Raw genomic sequence first — 21,563 nt, forward strand, 5'->3', positions numbered from 1 at the left:
GAGGTGGTTACACACAGAGAGCGGTGGTTACACACACAGAGAGGTGGTTACACACACAGAGAGGTGGTTACACACACAGAGGTGGTTACACACAGAGAGGTGGTTACACACAGAGAGGTTGTTACACACAGAGAGGTGGTTACACACAGAGCGGTGGTTACACACACAGAGAGGTGGTTACACACAGGTGGTTACACACAGAGAGGTGGTTACACACAGGTGGTTACACACAGAGAGGTGGTTACACACAGGTGGTTACACACAGAGAGAGGTGGTTACACACAGAGAGAGGTGGTTACACACAGAGAGGTGGTTACACACAGAGAGGTGGTTACACACACAGAGTGAATGACAGTAAGGTTAGTTAGGGTTAGATAAATATATATATATTTTTAAATGTATTTCAGATAATGGTTGAAGAAGTGCGTCTTTAGTCGACGGCGAAATATTGGACGGGTTTCGGCTGTCCTAACTGGGGTGGGTAGTTCATTCCACCATTGTGGGGCAAGGACTGAGAAAAGGCAGGTTCTCCTTGATGACCCTCCTGGAGCTCGGATAGGAGTGGGTCTGAGACGGCTAGAAGGTCTTGAGGGTGTGTAGTTAGAGACCATTGACCAGAGGTAGGCGGGAGCGGTTCCCTTTGCCGCACGGTATGCCAGGTCGAGGGCCTTGAAGCGGATTCGTGCAGCAATGGGGAGCCAGTGCAGGTCCCTAAGAAGTGGGGTGACTTGGGATGACTTCGGTAGGTTTGAGATCAGGCGGGCCGCTGCGTTCTGAATGAGTTGAAGAGGCTTGGTGGCAGTGGCCGGGAGGCCAGCAAGCAGTGCGTTGCAGTAGTCGAGGCGGGAGATGACTGTTGATTGGACGAGAAGTTGGGTGGCTTCTTTTGTCTGGAAGGGGGCGGATCCTTCTGACGTTGCTCTTCTGACTTACATGGGAATACTGAGCGATGAACATTGGGTAGCAATATTCCCCTCTCCACAAGCAGATATATATCTTTTTGTGACAGAAACCCTTCCTGTGTGTTTGCAGTTCTGAGTGCCAGCTCGCTCCCTTGACAATTCAGCTACCGTTGCACTTATCGTTAACCTGCAGTCAATCGACATTTTACAATGGCTGTTTCTGTAACACATTCCTGTTTTTTATGAGAGTATTTTTTGAAGTCTAGACTCAGCAGCCCAACAGGCACTGTTTCAGCTGCTGCCAGCTTGTTTTGTGGTGCGGCCAATAAGCTGCCTCCGTTTGGCAGACGTCGCTGTTGACTGCCTCCACATCCAGGTATCTACTGTATGTACTACTTAGTAATTTTTCCATATCGGATGACTGCTGTGCTGGCTGTGTGTAGGGACTTGTTTGGAATGGCTCATGTGCTGGTTTATGGTGTCTTGTGTTTTTAGTATTCTTACCTCTCAGGGATGTTCATGTCTCTAGAGGTGAGTTGTTTACTCTATGTGACTGTATGAAGTTGGCAATTGAATATTGAGCAGGGGTATAATGACTCAGTGCAGTTGGATATCCACATTCGCATAAATGTTTCTATTTTTTTACACCTCTAATACCATCTCAGTTCTCTTGCATGGGCTCCTTTCCGGCGGCACAGTGGTACAGTGATTAGCACTGTTACCTCACAGCAAGAAGGTCCTGGGTTCAAAGCCCAGCAGGGGGGCTTTCTGTGTGGAGTTTGCATGTTCTCCCCGTGTTTGAGTGGGTTTCCTCCGGCTTCCTCCCACACCAAAGACATGCATGCTAGGTGTCCTGCCGTTGCCCAAGGTACTGGCATTACAACTAGATTTAGTCCCAGGCGCCACACAGTCCCGGGCGCTACACTAGTTAGGATGGGTCAAATTTCCCCAAGGGGATTAATAATGGTTCAACCTGAGTTAACTTGACCTTCCTCCCTTCTATCCTCCTTTCCTTCCCCTTCTCCTTCATCCAAACCAGTAAATTCATCATTCAAATAGATAGATGGGAGTACAGTGTAATTAATAGTTCAGAGTTCCCCGTTACATTAATCTCCCAACAACATAGAGGGGGGAAAGAAATCTGTCCAAGACATGTTTTCACTCTTAATCTCGTCTCTTGCTCGTTGAGACGGGCCTTATGGTCTAGATCCCCCGGTGCAGCGCTGTGGGTTAAGGCAGCTTGATGAGAACACTGACGAATATAGAAAATATTTAACCTGGAAGCTGCGGCTGACATTTTTGCTCTCTCTTGCGACATGTTTCAGTGTCGGACAAACACCAGTTCAAGAACGAGCAGGTGTTGTACCGCTTCCGCTACGACGACGGCACCTACAAGGCCCGCAGTGAGATGGAGGACATCATGTCCAAGGTAAGCCACACTGGTGTGGACCTAGTTGCGTGCATGCATGTGTGTAAGAAAGAGAGATGGGGAAATGTAGATATGTAAAACGATATAGAATGAATGACGAGGAGATTGAATGACAAGCCTGAACTCATAAATACAAACTAGACTTTGGTCAGAAAGCAAAGACAACACTCCACGATAAAAAAGAACAAAAAAAAGGTGTTGTGAGTTTAATTTTTGTATCCGATGGATATTGTCTACGATTATACAATGTAGACCAGCAATTTCTGGTGAGAGCAATTCTATTACGGTATTTATAATAGATGTTGTCTCTATTGTGTGTTTCATGCTGCGGTGGACCCGGATCAATAAATTATGCGCGTGGACAGATCTTCATGATCAATATAAATGCCTGAATCATGAGGAGTGAGGAGGGGCCCCCGATATAGGCTATTCAGGTGTGGTGGGGGCTGTGGGGGAAGTGTGGGCCCTTTGCCCTTCAAAGGTGGGAGATGTGGGCTATTGTCTTGATCAGACAAAGGGATGTAGGATTATAGAATGTATTCGTACACAGTGTTTTGACATTGAAGTATCTGCAAACCGATCAACCGCTACGCTCACATTAGACTGCATTATTACCCATTGTTCACACCCAGGCTTGTTATGAGCTGTAGTGGAGGGAGGTCTCCTGTAGCTCATTAGTGTTATATCTGCCTGGATCAGGATCCTCCCACGTGGTTCTTCAATAGCTGCTTTTTCTCTGGCCCAGCATGAAATCAGTCATTTCAAATAACGAGATAATAATGATCCTTGAATCATCACCAGATGAAAAAGCCATGTTTGTGCTCAAATGCCTACACCTAGCAGCTCTGTCACAGTTTGAAACCCATGTCGGATGTATACTGATGTGTAGCCAGGGGTGTTACTTCTTCTCAACAGCCTGAAGTAGCTTTTACTTTTCTGCGAACCCGCTGACTCAAAACCTCCACTCTCTCCTCTCGTAGGGCGTCAGACTGTATTGCCGCCTGCATAGCCTCCACACACCTGTCGTCAAGTAAGTACCCACCACCACCACACCCCCTCTCCCCAGGTGCACCCCTATGTATATTCATGAGGGATTCTCATCACGGCCCATACTGCCCACCATCGTTATGACTGAACAAACAGCAGGGCTGGCAAAGGCTCCCTTTCTCTGTTATAAACTAATTACCAGATAATCTTTTTCTTCCAGAGAAGTGCTTCATGCCACCATTGACTTCCACCAGCATTTAAAAATAAATAATGTTCTGCTTCCAGTATTTCAAAAACCAAAACACAGATTTTTTTATTTTTATTTTTTTTTAAGATTTCTTTTTTAGCGTTTATCGCTTTTTGCTACTGGGCAGTCCAGTAGAGCGAGAGAGAGAGAGAGGAGGAACGGGAGACAGAGTGGGGGGTAGACATTCGGCAAATAACGACGGGTCCGTGAATCGAACCCGGGTCGGCCGTGCCGCGACTCAGCGCGTTATGTGGTTCGCCACTGGGGCGCCCGATTATTTTTTTCTTAATGGACTGAAAGTACCCAGTCTGTGGCATATCAGATAGGCTTCTTAACCCCTTAAGTCCATAAATAAAAACGACACTACCCAGCTCACACCAGCCGCTGTCAAAGCTGCTGAAAATATTCATATGCAAAAAATATTGATTTTATTTTCGTTATTATATCTCACGGGTCGAACAAACCTGAACGTTATTGCCAAAAAATACAACGTATATTGTTTCTTTACCTTTCTGTGAATGCAACCAGATTGCAACATAAACACGTTGCAATGGTGAAAAATGGCGGTGCTATGGAGATTATAAAAAAGTAACTGTACTTACAGTAGATTTCATTGACAGTCTTTGCTGCCCTGTAACGGGCGCCTGGTGGTACTAAATCCAGATTTAACTCAGTCATTGGAAAGAGGAGATTTGGCCCGATCCATAGATGTATGACTTGGCCATAATAAGGTAATTTATAGAAATTATCAAATTTCATGTGTCCGCATGGCAAAATTCTGTACTGCATCTACAAAAAACCCTGTAAATCATCTGCCCTTTATTAATGTGCTTAGATTCTTAGTACACTTGATCTCAAGAAGGTGCTGAATGAGCTCAGTGGCAATTCTTCACGTCTGGTTAATGTTAGCATGGTGTTATTCACCGTCAAAGATGAAAACATTTATTATAATAATTTATATTCTCTTTTGGTCCATTACAATTTACTCAAGCATAGTAACAGACACAATATTTCTGACACTGGGAATACATTCCCTGAGGTCTATAGATGTCCCTAGATGATACCAATAACATAATGGACCTTGTAGAAGTGGAGTAATCTTCCATTTACTTGGGTATGTATTAGGGATGTCCCGACCGCCTTTTTTTTGCTCCCGATCATGTGATATCTGTCGATACCGATCTTTCCCGATCCGATCTTTCACATTAGTAACCAATTTGACGCATTTTTGTCAGAAACTGGCGAAGCGAGACAAGCCCTTCTGTTCCCTTGAAATAGCCCCAGTCGAGCGTGGCGGCTCGCATTACATTCACCATACGAGAAATATGCAAAGTTTCAATCTGTTGCAGTGTTAGCACTTGGTTGGCTAGCGGCTAGCAGTGTTAGCACTCGGATGGCTAGCAGAGCCACTTAGCCAGTTAGCTCCCACTAGCAATCCTAGCACTAGTAGAATACGGCGATTCCACTCAGAAAAACAGTCAACATTAGCGTTTGCACTTTCCTTGAGTTGACTGCGTCCTCCTGATGTACCACATCGTGTGTATCCCTCAGTCTCGGTCCCGCACCTTGACGTTGAATCGGTATCCCATGCGGGCACTTCTCTATGCGTTCCATCCGTCCGTCCTTTGGCGGCGCGCGTCCGGTATAACGTTGAACGCACGCGGAACGTGTGCGTATTGGACTGGCTTCGGTTTCAATTTTAAAATGCTTCCAAACTTCTGACATTTTGTCTAGCTGCTCAGGTGTTACGAGTTATCAGGTGGACCTGCTGGTGTTTTTGGAGCGACGCGTTGTGAGGCCTCCTATTTTCGGCCCACGTCACTGTCGTGCGACGGTGTAAATCAAAGGAAATGCATTTGTTTTGGCTAATTCTTCTGCTCTGTGTGACAATAAATAAATGAATGATGATATGTAATTTAAAACCAAAACTAAGGCCTCAGTATGAGTTTAAGATGTGAATATGGTCATGTTTGTTGAATAAAATAAAACTATGAACCTCTGAAAATCAGATCGGGACATCCCTAATATGTACTTTTAGGCAAATCTTCAGAAAATATGGCTAGGGCTTAAGAGGTTAAAGAGTAACTAAACACATCATCCCTTTGCTGCTTTAGTGGTTGATATTTTCACCCTGCTGCACACATCACCTCAGTCTGTGATGTCAGAGTGCCTCTTTTTTCCGTTGATAGTACCTCCAAAGAGGCACTCTGACATCACCGATTGGGAAGGAGTGTGCTGCAGGGTGAAGGCTGGTGGTTTCATTAGCAGTGTTTCACTGTTACAACTGTGGACTATCCCTTTAAGGTTGAGGTTTTCATGAGCAGAGGTTTACGGAGCAGCTACTGAGAAGACACAGAGTAGGGATGGGCACAAGTAATCAAGTACTCAAGTTCTTGTTTTACCACTCGACTAGTAAAATTCACACTCAATATTAGAGAAATCCCTCACTTAAGTCTTGCACTTACAACTGAATCCATATAGTTACACTGTCCATACGCTGTGACATTTGACATAGACATTTGACTCTCATGGGCTGCAGTGGGGTGACTCTATTCTAGTAATTGTGTTTTAATGCGTTCCAGCACTCCATGACTCAGACAGAGACACGCTCATCCCTTGCATTGATTCTCACAGGTCTGTTGGATGTGTGTCTTGTGAAGGTTGCTGAGGGGCAAATGAGTTGAAAGTATACATTAATTTCTATCGCCCCTTTCTCTCTCTTCAATCTCTCCCTCACATATCAGTCTCTTACACTCTCTCTCTCCTTCCCCCACTAGCTCTCTCTCTCTATCTCCCTGTTTCTCTCACACACTAGCTCACTCTCTCTCTCCCTGTTTCTCTCTCTCTCCCTGTCTCTCTCTCCCACTAGCTCACTCTCCCTCACTCTCTCCCTGTTTCTTACACTAGCTCTCTCTTTCCCTACCTGTCACTCTTCCTCTCTCTCTATCTGTGTGTGTGTGTGTGTGTCCCTCCACGCCCCCCCCCCCCCCCTCTCCTGCCCTCTCCACCTCTCTCTGGACACACACACTCTCCATCCATCCTCATTGGTCCCTCAGGAGTCACCTTCAGCACTTTCAGACAGCAAGGCAGACGGCACGCTAATCAGAGGATTTTTCTCTCTCTCTCTCTCTCTCGCACACACGCGTATACGCACACACACGTTCTGACTGTTATTGTCTCTCTTTCTCACTTAGGGCTAATTCACATCTAATCAGACAACGCAGCACCTTGCTGCAGTGTGGTGCGTTGTTGTGGATGGGCCATTGTGTGACATCTCCCAATCCCTCGTCTTCTGCTGTGATTGATTGGCCACCGCAGCGGGGGGTGCTTAACTTTCTTGCAGAATGTTCTGTTCTTTTGGGCAACTCCATGCGGTAACATGCAGAGTCCAACACAACTACCCCCATTCAAAAGAATCCTTGAGAGAGTGAGTCCTTACCTTAAATTCAAAGGGGCTTTATTGACATGGGACACATACGTTTACATTGCCAAAGCCAGTGTTAAAACAAACAAAACAAAGCAAAACAGAGAAATCAGAAGAAATCAGTATAGTACAGAAGGATTTATTTTTTGTGATTGACAGTCTTTATGGTGGTTGTATTCCGTTGGATGTCCTTTTCTTGTCACAGCATTTCACAAATCTTGCTGCTGTGTTTGCGCATTGTTGTATTTCTCCCAGTAGGTATGGGAGTTTTGAGTTATTTGCCATGTTTTCAAAGTCTCTTTGGGTGTTTGCAATTTGTGGGAAGTATATGTCTCTGATGTCTTGGTATAGTGGGCAGGTTGTTAAGGAGTGTAGCTCGGTTTCCACCTCTTCTTGTGTGCAGTGGGTGCACAGTCTGTCTTCTCGTGGGAGCCAGGTCTGCCTATGACAGCCTTTCTCGATGGCTAGGCTGTGCTCGCTGAGTCTGTCAAGGATCTTCTTAGTTTTGGATCAGTCACAGTGCTCAGGTATTCTGCCACTGTGTACTCTCAGTTTAGGGCCAAATAGCATTCCAATTGGCTCTGGTTTTGGGTTGATTCTTTCCAATAGTTTTCTTTTTGTTTTCTTATAATTTGGTTTAGTCCAGTGTGGTTTCTGTCTCGTGGCTCTGCTTGTGTTTGTGAGCAGAGTCCTAGGACCAACTGGCTGAGCGGGCATCTCTCTAGGGTCTCTCTGTAGGCGAGGGCTTTGTTATGGAGTGTGTCTGGGTCACTTTCTTTTAGCTGATTCTAGAATTTAAATGCTCTTTTTTGGATTTTGATAATTAGTGGGTATCTTCCTAGTTCTGCTCTGCATGCTGGTGTTTTCCATTGGGTGCAGAGAATGGATTTGCAAAATTCTGCATGCAGAGTCTCAATTTGGTGTTTGTCCCATTTTGTGAAGTCTTGGTTTGCAAGTGGGCCCCAGACCATGCAACCATACAGGGAACTGGGTTCTATGACAGTCTAATATTTTGAGCCAGGTTTGAATTGGAATGTCTAGCTTGATGTTTCTTATGATGGCATAAAAAGCCCTTCTTGCTTTGTCTATCAGGTCGTTCACAGCTTGGTTGAAGTTCCCTGTGGCGCTGATGTTTAGGCCGAGATAGGTGTAGCTTTTTGTGTGTTCTAGAATCTAGGGCAATTGTGTCTAGGAGGAATTTGTGTTTGTGTTGTTGTAGGCTGGGCCTTTTTTGGAATATCATGACTTTTGTTTTGGTTAGATTTACTGTCAGTGCCCAGGTCTGGGAGAATTTGTGTAGAAGATCAAGGTCCTGCTGTAGCCCTTTTGTTGGAGACAGCAGCACCAGATCATCTGCAAACAGCAGGCATTTGACTTCTGTGTTTGCTAGGGGGATGCCAGGTGCTGCAGCTTGTTCCCAGTTTGTTGATGTATATGTTTAACACTTTGAGCGCCATGCCTGGTTTTCCTTTTTACCGGCTGAATGCCACCATCGGCGCCAATGTTAACGTTAATATCGCCTAATCTATGTTTTAAATTATGGCTATGTGTCTAATCTGCCCATCGCATTATCAAAGACTATTTTCCAGTCAGTGCTGTCAAGGCAGATTGTTTTTTTATCGCGTCGTTTCCGTTTCAGAGCAGTTAGAAAAGCCCCCGTTTTGATATAAAAAACAGCCCATTCTGGAGCATTCTATGAAAATCGTCTTTTAGTGGAATATTCCACGACGTTGATATTCGTCGGCCTTTTTATGAATCGTTTTCAAATAAACGCTAGATGATCAATATTATACGTGCACGCAAGCACATTACGGCCGCGCACGGATGATCGCCTCGTTGATTTCCTCTCGGACTTTTACAGTGAAACCGAAAGAAGACATTTCACAAAACAGCCTATATCTTCATCAAACTTACTCTGATTATCCTAACACTGATAACATAGAGTCCTTACCTGACATCAGATGGTATCCAACTGGTATATTCCAATTCCTGATCACCATTCGAAAAAATCGATACGTGTATGGATCCAACGCGATACTGTAGAACTCCATGATCAGCGGGGATCTGAGGTTCCAGAATGAACTGTGGTAACCCCGGCTGGATCAGTGGACTGGAAAATGTGGAGTACCGGATTTTTTTCCCCATTCATTTTCATTGAGTCCATTCCAAAATCACTTATGTCATCTGGGAGACGACAGGGGGCGCTTTTTTCCACAGTGATCGCCGGCGCCGCTCGGCTATACTCGGGTGATGCAATAATTTTTCAGATCGCTAAAAAAAAAAAAAAAAAAAATCCGAGAAATCTCGTGAGTGGCATTCAACCACCTATAAAAAAACACGAGGGTTGGACTCAAACTGCACCCCTGTCTAACCCCACGGCTTTGAGGAAAGAAGTCTTTGTGTTTTTCCTCACCCTCACAGCACATGTGTTGTTGGTGTACATTGATTTTATGATGTCGTAGGTTTTCCCTCCAATGCCACTTTCTAATAGCTAGTTGACTCGTGCCAGATTGAGTCTAATGCTTTTTGGAAGTCAGCGAAACAGGAGTATAATTTGCTTTTGTTTTTATTTATTTTGTTATTTAGTCTGTTGTACGGTGATTTGGTAGGAAGCCAATCTGTGATTTGCTCAAGGCATTGTTGTTTGTGAGGAAATGTATGAGTCTGTGGTTGATGATCATACAGAGGATTTTTCCAAGGTTGCTGTTGACACAGATCCCACGGTAATTGTTTGGGTCAAATTTGTCTCCACTTTTGTTAAGGAGTTTTAGTATAGCCAATTGGAATTTGGAGTCTGTGAATTTGATAATTTCATTTAGGATACCATCCACGCCGCAGGCCTTCTTGTTTTTAAATGATTTAATTTTGTCCTGTAGTTCTTGTAGTGTAATTGGGGAGTCTATCGGGTTCTGGTAGTCTTTTATGGTTGACTCTAGGCTTTGTAGTTTATCTTGTATGTGTTTTTGCTGTTCATTATTTTGTATTGGGCTAAAGCGATTGGAGAAGTGGTTTATCCTTATGTCTCCATTTTGGATGGGTAGCTCCTCATGGTGTTGTTTGTTCCAGTTTTCCCAGAAGTTGTTTGTTTTTATGGATTCCTCTATATCCTGTAGCTGGTTGTTGGTGTTGGTCCCTTTTCTTCTGACTGTGTTTTTGTAATGTTTCAAAGTTTCACTGTATTGAAGACGTGTGTTCTGGTTGTCTCTGTGTTTTTGGTTTAATAGGTTCCTTAATTTCCTCCTGAGATTTTTACAATCATTATCATACCATTTGTCTTGCATATTCTTTTTTCCCCTCACTTTCCTATTTGAGGCCTTTAGGTTAGCTGTAAGGTCAAATATATTATTGAGGTTTTCTACAGCGCCGTTTACACTTTTGCTGTTGTGTTGGAAGTTTTTTTCCAGGAATTGGTCTAAACGTGATTGGACCTTTTGTAGCGTGATAGCACTTTGGAATGCTTCTATACTACTTTCTTTCCATTTGTAGTATTTTTCTCTCTCTCTCTTCTCTTGTTTCCACACACTATCAATTCTCTCCCCCTCTATCTCTCTCCTCTTCACTCTATCTCTCCTCATCCCTCGATCTCTCCCTCATCCCTCTATCTCTCTCTGTCCTCATCCCCCTCTCTCTCCATCTCTCTCTCCTCCTCCCTCTCTGTCCCCATCCCCCTCTCTCCACCTCTCTCCTCATCCCTCTCTGAAGTCGCCAGGGTTTTATTGTCGCAGACAAAGAAAGATCTTTTGGTGTGTGTGTGTAAGGGGGGGCAAATCCCATTAACACACAAAAGCCAACCCACACGCCTGCCAAATTATTATGCAATCCTGCCAGGGCAAGTCTGTATTGAGTCTGTGTAGTGTCATAGCAGGCCCCCACACCAGCAGTCTCCTCATCCCTATGATACATGGATTGCATTTTTATAATTAATTATAAAATACACTTTTTTAATTAATCAGAATTGTTTAATTACATTGAGTGACGAGGCACTGCACAGTCTCTCCCCAAGCCACTTAACGTCATTATTTGGGGAATTTATTTGACTAAATAAACTATATTTGATGGTTTGAGTTTGAAGGGAACTTTCCACAATTCGACATACCGGTCTAATGTATGTCAATGTTTGCATTCATTGTTTCAAATATATATGCAAACCTTTTCAATCTTCGATCCCCCAAAAAGATATACTGCGTAAACACAGCTAGTACATTCACATTAATATTTAGTCATTTAGCTGACTCTTTTATCCAAAGCGACTTACAAGTTCTGTACGACAAGTCATCAGGAAGGGTACAACTCTATCAGCTACGTAACAATGTTCATCAAAGTGTTGCATGTTACAGTGTAGGTTCGTTTATTAGGACAAATGCATGACAGTAAGGTTAGTTAGGGTTAGGTATTTTTTTTTTTTTTTTGATAATGGTTGGAGAAGTGCGTCTTTAGTCAACAGCGAAAGATTGGACGGGTTTCGGCTGTCCTAACTGGGGTGGGTACTGGTAGTTCATTCCACCATTGTGGAGCTAGTAGTGGGGTGATAGTGGTTTAACACAGTTAGTGAGGTGATATTGGTTTAACACAGCTAGTAGTGAGGTGATAGTGGTTTAACACAGCTAGTAGTGAGGTGATAGTGGTTTAACACAGTTAGTGGGGTGATAGTGGTTTAACACAGCTAGTAGTGAGGTGATAGTGGTTTAACACAGCTAGTAGTGAGGTGATAGTGGTTTAACACAGTTAGTGGGGTGATAGTGGTTTAACACAGCTAGTAGTGAGGTGATAGTGGTTTAACACAGCTAGTAGTGAGGTGATAGTGGTTTAACACAGCTAGTAGTGAGGTGATAGTGGTTTAACACAGCTAGTAGTGAGGTGATAGTGGTTTAACACAGCTAGTAGTGAGGTGATAGTGGTTTAACACAGCTAGTAGTGAGGTGATAGTGGTTCAACACAGTTAGTGGGGTGATAGTGGTTTAACACAGCTAGTAGTGAGGTGATAGTGGTTTAACACAGCTAGTAGTGAGGTGATAGTGGTTTAACACAGCTAGTAGTGAGGTGATAGTGGTTTAACACAGCTAGTAGTGAGGTGATAGTGGTTCAACACAGTTAGTGGGGTGATAGTGGTTAAACCAAGGGTACCGTCAAGGGTTTTAAGAGTGTTACTTGAGCTTATCTCTGTTTTAATGTGTGACTGCGTCGTGTACAGCAGTAGAGAGAAGGAAACACACCACGACTTACGGCCGCAAGATGGTAGAGCAGATGTTTCACTGCTGTCGGATAAGAAAAAACCTTGTAAAAAATGATCAAGTATATGAGAAGGCCAATTGACATGTCTGAATATTGTGATATGTATTTTTTCTTGATATTGCCCAGCCCTATTTTGAGTGAGTTTCATGGGTTTGATATTTCTCTGCACATAACAACAAGAACCCCTTAATATTAAGTAAAAATAGGAAAGTGTAAATTGGGATGTGAATTCAATGTGACGAGCGAGGTACGTCAGTCAGTGTTGTTCTGTCCCTCACGTGGCCGACCACACATCCTCTCCACAACTTCCTCTGTAGCACTTCCCTCGTTAGCTCACGTGGTCTGCACTGGGTGTTGAGTCAAGTACAAAAAGATTAAAACAAATGATCAGAAATAAGAGTGTGGAGGGAGTTTCTTTTGTTATGATTTGAAAAAAAACTGTCATTGGTGCTGAGCATCTGAAATTTCAAACATGGTGCTCTTAGAATAAGTTTGTCTTTTACGGTATTGGAACAATAAAGACACCATGTTTTAATGGACATTTGAGGACAAGAGTCTGTTTTTCCGTTACCCAGGGACGACATGTTTTTATTTGTTTATCACAGTTCTACACATCCTCACCTGGGAGCATTTGGGGATTAAGTGCCTTGCTCAGGGGCACTCTAGCAGCAGTTGGTGAGGAAGGGGAGAGTGTTTCTCGTTCAATTACCACACCCAGATCTTTATAAACCAGGCTGGGGATTCGAGCACGCAACCTTTCGCTGACAAGCCTGCTGATATGTCACTTCTAGCCTTTCGCTTCCCCCACTGTGACAGCGTTGCACGGACACTTCCGCAGATCAAGTTCAAGTTCAAGTTCTTTAATAGTTGTCATACAGAAGTACAGAATACTTTCATACAAAATGCTTCTTACTTCTTAGATGTGCATGCTGTTAGCAACAAAGACACATTTTCCACGTGACAACGGCGTGCACGTGTTGTGCGTCAAGCTGATGACCCAGTTGTTTTTGCACGTACCAACCGTGCACGTTATTTTGAAGCCACAGTGTACTGATAATCCTTTCCTTTTCCTCTCAGGGACAGAGACCACCATCTAAAGACCTTCAAGTCTGTGGTTCCTGCCAGCAAGCTGGTAGACTGGCTTTTGTCACAGGTAAAAATAACACAGAAGTCTCTCTCTCTCTCTCTCTCTCTCTCTCTCTCTCTCTCTCTCTCTCTCTCTCTCTCTCTCTCTCTCTCTCTCTCGCGCGCCCTCGCTCTCTTTCTCTCTCTCTCTCTCTCTCTCTCTCTCTCTCTCTCTCTCTCTCTCTCTCTCTCTCTCTCTCTCTCTCTCTCTCTCTCTCTCTCTCTCTCTCTCTCTCTTTCTCTCTTCCTCTCTTTATCTCTCTTCCCCCTCCCTCCAACACAGTACCTGTTAATAAATGTATGCAAGCAATACACATGCAGGCATACACACAAAAACATGTGTGTCATTCACTCCCAACATAGACACTAGTGCTGGGCGGTTCCTGACTCATCCGGGTTAAAGATCTGAATCTTTGTACTGAATCAGGAATCACGAGTCCGAGGTCTCCATTAACCCGGATCCTATGAGTCCCTTGGCTGCTGCAGTACTGCCTGCTAAGTACACACACACAAAATGCCCTGCTATATATATCTCATCCCACTGTATTGTTATTTTTATTCTACCGGTAATTAACAGTTAGTGTATATACTTGACCACATCTTGTATATATATTAGTGCTGTCAATAGATAAAAATAATTAACTAATTAATCTCACAATTTTCTGTAATTAATCTAGATTAATCTAGATAAAAAATAGCATTTTTCTACTTAAAACCGAAGCTTGTAACAGATATTTACTTGAGTAAAATCATGGAATTAATCTAATATCAACACAAAGAAAGTATATTTAGATTCAAAGACTATTTTAATAGCTTTCCTTGAATACAGTTTCTCTCCTGTGAAATACAAATGTTCAACAAATCCATCAACATTGACTCAGCTAGACCTCTTTCTTATATCCGCGGCGCTAAAATTGAAGATTTTTCACTCCATAGATTAATCTAGATTAATTTATTTTAATGCTTTAAATAATTTAAATTAATCTCAAGTTAAAGCATTAACTTTGACAGCCCTAATATATATATATATAATTTTCTTAACTTATATAACTAACTATACTATATTCTATTGTGCTTCTTTTATTTTATTCCACCTTTTATTCCACCGCGGACTCTCAGAGACTCAGATGCGGTCAAAGATTCGGGTTAGCGATCTCTGTTAGTGGACTCGCCGGGAAGTGGCTCGGACTCAGGGCGACAGTGGCTCGGGAGGTAGAGCATTCGTCGGGCAATCCGGAGGTTCCCGGTTCGATTCCCGGGCTGTGTCGATGTGTCCTTGAGCAAGACACTTAACCCTTAATTGCTCCCGATGAGCAGGTTGGCACCTTGCATGGTTGCCTCCGCCGTCGGTGTGTGAATGTGTAAGTGAATGTGTGAGTGAATGGGTAAAATGTGAGTAATAAATTGTAAAGCGCTTTGGATAAAAGCGCTATATAAAAAAGCAGCCATTTACCATTTACTCAGATTCATTCAAAGATTAGTGTTAGTGATCTCTGTTAGTGGACTCGCCGGAAGTGGCTCGGACTCAGATTCGTTCAAAGATTCGGGTTAGCGATCTCTGTTAGTGGACTCAACAGAAGCACCGCAGACTTTTATGTATTATGTAATCTCGTCGTTGCTGAAAATTAAGGAAACTTCGTGCCTTTCAAAATAAAGGTTGAATGAATTCCGTTCACCAACTTCAGTGAATCTAAGTAATAAGTTAAATATAGCAATAAACAAGTGGTTAAACACACTGATGTTCGTTATGGGGCTGATATATTTTATGCACATGCTATGATGATGATGATGATGATGATGATGATGATGATGGTTATGATTATATTATCAGTAGTAGTGGTATATTATAGACTAGTAAATAATGCATATTTTATTGTAGGCAAAACAACAACAACCTATAGTTATATTATTATTATTGTTAGACAACAGACAAAAATAGGCTTATAGGCTGCTTTATATTGAAATTCTTTTATTGGGAAAAACCACTTGAGATACAGTATCTCGTTTTCGAGAGGGTCCCACATTTTGTGCAATGTAACACATGACACACAACAACAACAAAAATTAAATAAATACAGGACATACAAAAACACAACAGAACAAGTACACATTGTAAGAGGATATGTCTCATTATAAGAGGATAAGAGGATATGTCTCAATCTCCATCATAAGAGGCCCACTCCCCGGCAGTCACATGACGCTGCCACCACAGGGCAAACAAATATGCTTACCCTGTGATGACACCGCCAGGCAGCCGCCGCGAGAAAGGCCCAACAAAACATTCAAAGGGTGAGTAGAATACAGGATGTAATAGAAATTGAGCTCCAGGACTGGCAGGAGAAGAGGAGCAATCAACCTGCCCAACAAGCGCCCCAAATCAACCAATCGCCCCCCCCTGCCTAAAAATAGGAGTAGAGCCAACTAGCTAACCCGTAACACCCGCATAAAGGACGGCTGTGCCCCACGTCCCCTCACCAGCGCAGGAGCCCCACCAAGGAAGCATGTACACTTGCCAATAAAATTAGAACAAAGAGCATTTTTAAAGAGGTAAAATGAAGATATGGACCTAATGGACACCGGAGGACTTTAGGACTGTACCACTTATTAACTCATTGACTGTTACACTGTTTTTCCATCTGTACTCCCTGGCACCAGCGTTTTTGACAATTTGCACGATGTTTGCAGACCAATCGTATATTCTATATTATATGGAGACAATAGTATGGCTCATTTGGGCATCTGGGTAGCGCAGAGGACTAAGCGCCTGCCTACCACCGCAGAGACTCTGGGATCGAATCCAGCTGTCAGCGGTACCTCCGGCTTGGTCAGGCGTCCATACTAACACAATTGGCAGTGTTAGCGGGTGGGAAGCCGGTTGGGTATGTTGTATCCTGGTCGTTGTAAACAGCGACTCCTACTGGTCGGTCGGGGCGCTTGTTCAGAAGGGAAAATATCTGGGGGAGGTAGTGTGATGCTCCTACGCGTTACACTCCCCCAGTGAGAGTCCTCGCTGTCAGGTGAAAAGAAGCGGCTGGCTGACTCCACATGTATCGGAGGAGACATGTGATAGTCTTCAACCCTCCCTAGGCCGGCAAGTGGGGGAAAAATGCACGCAACGACCAGGAAGGGAATTGGCATAATGACTAAATTGGGATGGGAGAAAAAATACGAAAAAAGGGGGGAGAAAAAATAGACAAAAAAGAAATAGTATGGCTAATTTGAAAGGCAATATTTATACTCCAACAGGGAACAAACCGTTCATTTCTACATACCTTCGTTCCTGCGCAATCCCAGGCTAAAACCTGTCCCGTTTCAAAATAATCCAAGTTTCAAGTTTCTTTAATAGTTGTCATACAGAAGTACAGAATACTTTTATACAAAATGCTTCTTACTGTTACGCTCCAGAGACTGTGCTAGACAAGATAAGTATGAAATAAAATAGTATAGCATGTAAAATAGAAGTAAAAATAGAGGTCACAGTGTTCAGTATAGACATATGTACAATGTCCAGTCTCGTTTCCTGTAACGCAAGATATTACGTGTTTTCTGTGCAGCATGCTCATTTCCTGCGGGTTGCTCGCTTGACACCTATATTATTTCCAAGTCAAAGGTAAACATGACCATACATAGAATGGACTCGTTTTCTGACGCTGGGATCATCACAAATGGTGGAGGAGGAGAGGAGTGACTCACATGAACCTGATCACTTCAGTGAGTGACTCACACTAACCCGAATCCTTAAAAAGAACCAGACTTATCACCACTAATAGACACAGGTTAGTAATGCTCCCACACTCTATTGTGTGAAGGTGTAAACAAGCTTTTGTGCTGCGACTGACTGACTTTGTGTGTGTGTGTTCATCTTCTGGTTTCCAGGGCGACTGTTCGATGCGTGAGGACGCGGTGACACTGGGGGTGGGACTCTGCAACAACGGCTTCATGCACCATGGTCAGTTACCTTGATGCTCCCACACACACACATACAAACACAGTCAGACATTGACAAACACACACACACACACAGACTGGCACATAAATGCACTGTGCATGTGCATACACACACACACAAACTGGGACACGGACTGGCATATACACACACTTTCATATAGAGGTATACTGTCAAGGTATTGCATTGATCAAGGTAGTCTATGTATATTCTCTCTCTCTCTCCAGCTCTCAAGCAAAGTTCCTTGTCGTTTTGCTCTGCAATTCTCTCCCACACTCATAGGCGTCGGGCGAGGCTGAGGAAAGGGAAAGCTAACCACATTTTGAATTTGGGGCCTGAAATTGACCTGTTAGCTAAAGTAAACGGAGAAGTATTAACCAGCAAAAGTTAGTTTAATTAGAGCTCAAAGGTAACGTTTAATATAATAATATATAATAATGCAGGACTTAGGAAGTCTTTATTTGGCATGCAAACGACACACACATGCGATGGGCGGCACACACGCATGCAATTTTTCTTGTGTCGCCTAATGCGATTGAGTCTCTGCACTTGACCCATCCCGTCGTCCTTCCCCCCATGGGCAGCCGGGAGCAGATAGGGCGTCGACGTGAGCCACGCCCCGGGGACCAATCCAAGTGCTCCTGCCCGTCTTCGTCAAGGACGCCACAGCGTTAGCGATCTGTTGTTGTGCATGTTTTTCCATTGGGTTTATCTTATCGGAGGGGGAAACCCTTGCGAGCACGGGGAGAACATGCAAACTCCACACAGAAAGGCCTGGGAGATACCCCACCTGGGTACCTGGTATCATGGAAACCTGGTCCCCAAGTGGGAATCGAACCCTGGACCTTCTTGCTGTGAGGCGACAGTGTTAACCACTACACCACCGTGCCGCATATGATAGCATGATATAACGTTATAACAAAAGTTATTTATACCCTAACATTTGGCTGTAGCAGTTGATTCCACACCAGTCAAGCTATAATGTTGAGCGATTTGCAGTGTCAAATTTCCCTCGGGATAATACAAGTATTTCTATTCTATTCTATTCCATTCTAACGTGATGTAATTTCATTTCAACCGTAAGCTTCTGAGGTTTCCCTCATTTACAGAAACGACGATTGTACAAATGTAAACTACATAATAAAAGCAATATTCACAGAAAATTAAACACAAAAGAGTAAAAAAAAATCATTTAAAAAATCTGCTAAAACAGTCCCACACAATGGTCTGAAATCATACGTTTAACATACCAAGAGAAAGGAGAACCTCCAACTTCAGAGAGAGTTGGAGGACATTCCTAGAGTTAGAGGCATCAAAGGAAAAAGCTGACTTCCCTAGATCAGAACAAACTTGAGGGACCCTAAGAACCATCCAGTCATTTGATAGAGTTGAATAGGTTATTAGGTTCCAATATTCCAATCTAGCAGTGAAGAGATATACACATGTTGTTTACCAATAATGGCTTTAAAAATAAATAAATACCAATGTTTGTTGCACCTTTCTGCAAGAGAAGGCCAACCCACCCTATCATACAGGACACAATGGTGATTGTGTAATAATGTGATGTAATAACGTTGGGTAGCATTACATTACATCACCACATCTAGCTAACCCAGAATTAGCCGCCTCGAATCCTGTCATCATATATTAACAGGACTTGTTGTCAGCTTACCTCATGCCTTCACACAATTTTCCTTTCAGTAAAAGCAAATAAAAAAGTCTTCCAGTCAGAGACAGGAGATTTCCAGGAGCCTTGTAGTGTTGAGCCCTACTTGAAACAAACTATCATATTTCCATCAAGGTATTTTTCACAGTTTAAGGTTTGACTGGCGTTTGTTTTAAATGCATCATCTTATTGCAGTAGTATAACGGCACCTGACTGGAGAATTAGCACCACCTACTGGTTATCTCCATGATCATAGATAGGCTACTTGAACTTGAATTATTCTTATGTACCCACAGATTTTCTTTGCTAGAATTTCAGGGAAGCCAACGTTACCTACCGCCTATGCCCAGCCCCACCCCCCTTCTCTCTCTCTCTCTCTCTCTCTCTCTCTCTCTCTCTCTGTCACACAGTAACTAATATATTCATCACATCTTTCTCTCATGAAGCCCCCCCCCCTCTCTCTCTCTCTATTTCCACTCCTCTATTATGACATTCATTCCAAGGGCAGAACAAGGTCACCCTACAGTCCACATCTAGTCAGGTATATTATCCGTTGACCACAGTGGTGTGTTGAGCGTCAACAGCATGTGCAGTGTTCCCTGACCGCAGCGTGTTTGGCTTTGCTACACAGAGAGTCTGTGTCAGGGAGTTGAACCACGACCGCTCTGGTAAAAGGTCTGAAAAAGACCCACGGATGAGAAGTGTCATTGGGGAGGAGTGAGGGGAGTCTTGGTGCTCTGGAAGACCTCTAGTGAACTGCAGAACCTCTTGGCGTTGTATCTGAATGTACTGTTAGTCAGCATGTCTGCCGCTCTTTATGTCTCTGCTGCACACCTTCTTCCTTCATCTCTTTGAGTCTGCCTTTTTTCACTTTGTGTGTGTGTCTCCCCCCCCCCCCTCTCTCTCCTTTGCCCTGTAATCTGTGTGTATCTCTAGGTAGAACATGGTACGTCAGCGATAGACAAACCAGCACACCAATATCCTTGGGCTAGACAGCCTCAAAAACACAGTCCACATGCTGAGATTAATGCAAACATATTGCCTTTTTATTAAGACATCTGTGCAATCAAACAAAAGCAAAAGTAGGGTAAAAGGCAGATGTTTCAGTCCAGACTATCATCAGTGTAGATCAGGGGTTCTCAAACTTTTTTATACCACGACCCCATTTTATTTAGGATTTTTTTCTCATAATTTTAACGTGGAATTAAGGAATATCCAAATAAAGCACGTTGTTGAACTTGATCATGCATATTTATTAGAAAATGTAATTACAGCACTATGTTATCAATACACATTTATAAAACAAGACATATTTAGCCAAAATATGGTGCCAGAACATTCAAAAATATATAAGAATTGCCAATGTAGGGGAGCTCCAGTAGCTCACCACGTACCGCGAGTGCTATTTCAGCGCCGTGGACAACCGTGCTCGTCACGGATCTGGGGCTGAGCGCGTTCGAATCCCGGACGGCAGCCGTGCCTTTCCCAGAGTGTCTTCCCCCCCATCTGAACCCTTTCAGCCTGCTTCTGTCGGTCGAACTTGACCAAGTATGAATGCGATGAAAAAGCGATAAACGCTAAAAGAACCAGCTGACTGGTCAAAGTTTAAAAAAAAAAATTGCCAATGCACGACCCTAACCACGACCCAACTTTGGGTCACGACCCGTAGTTTGAGAACCGCTGGTGTAGATGTCTCAGGCCTCAGACTATCATCAGTGTAGATGTCTCAGTCCTCAGACTATCATCAGTGTAGATGTCTCAGTCCTCAGACTCTAGATATAGATGAGAAGACAAAGACAGAGCAGTAACTCGATGAGCAAGGCACTACCACTGACAGGGTTAGGGGTTCTATTCCCACTGGGGCCACCCATACTTTGAATGTATGCTCATGGTACTGTAAGGCCATTTAGATATGGCCAGATTATGCTATAGGAATACTATAGGAAATTGACACGAGGCAATTAATATACACAAGAATCATGGGGCTCTCTGGACTTTGGTGGTTCTGAGGCCCCTGATGGTCCGGGACGCGTGTATATTTTCCCCAACGGAGTTTCACTTCCGCGTTCTGTTTGCGCGATCTGATTGGCCACTGACGTTTTTTTCGCGTTACTCCTAACAATCGCGCCAGCAGGCTGTTACCCTAATCCTAACCTTAACCAATTAACCCTAACCCTAACCTTAACCAACTAACCTTAACCCTAACCTTAACCAACTAACCCTAACCTTAACCCTAACCTTAACCAACTTCGAAAGAGAGCGACTTCGAAAGAGTCGCCAAGCTTAACCAGTTTGTTAGGAGTAACGCGATTGGCGCTGAAAAAAACGTCAGTGGCCAATCAGATCGCGCAAACCGAACGCGGAAGTGAAACTCCGTTGGGGAAAATATACAGGCGTCCGGGACCCCAGGACATTTGCCCGGTATGCACGGTTGGTGATCCAGGCATGGGTCTGGTAGTATCCACCAAGTAGCATGTGATATGTCACACCAGTGTGTAGATGCTACTCAGTACTGTAGACAGCAGCATTCCTGTCTGATTGAACCATGTAATATGGAACAGGAAGCTGCTACAGCAGACACTAGCCAGTGTTTTCTAGGTCATCT

General features: G+C 43.6%; 1 protein-coding gene across 2 annotated transcripts in view; it reads left to right on the forward strand.

Annotated features, from left to right (window-relative positions):
- The window catches only part of prex1 (phosphatidylinositol-3,4,5-trisphosphate-dependent Rac exchange factor 1), a 278,977-nt gene that overhangs the window by 151,915 nt on the left and 105,499 nt on the right, over window positions 1–21,563 (forward strand). For both annotated transcript variants that reach the window (XM_084333669.1, XM_084333670.1), the window contains exons 12-15: window positions 2,228–2,331; window positions 3,312–3,361; window positions 13,299–13,374; window positions 17,223–17,295. In XM_084333669.1, coding sequence (XP_084189795.1) covers window positions 2,228–2,331; window positions 3,312–3,361; window positions 13,299–13,374; window positions 17,223–17,295 — 303 coding nt within the window. The remainder of the gene's footprint in view (window positions 1–2,227; window positions 2,332–3,311; window positions 3,362–13,298; window positions 13,375–17,222; window positions 17,296–21,563) is intronic.

This window comes from Notolepis coatsorum (genome assembly GCF_963971535.1).
Source record: "Notolepis coatsorum genome assembly, chromosome: 17".
Taxonomy (NCBI): Eukaryota; Metazoa; Chordata; class Actinopteri; order Aulopiformes; family Paralepididae; genus Notolepis; species Notolepis coatsorum.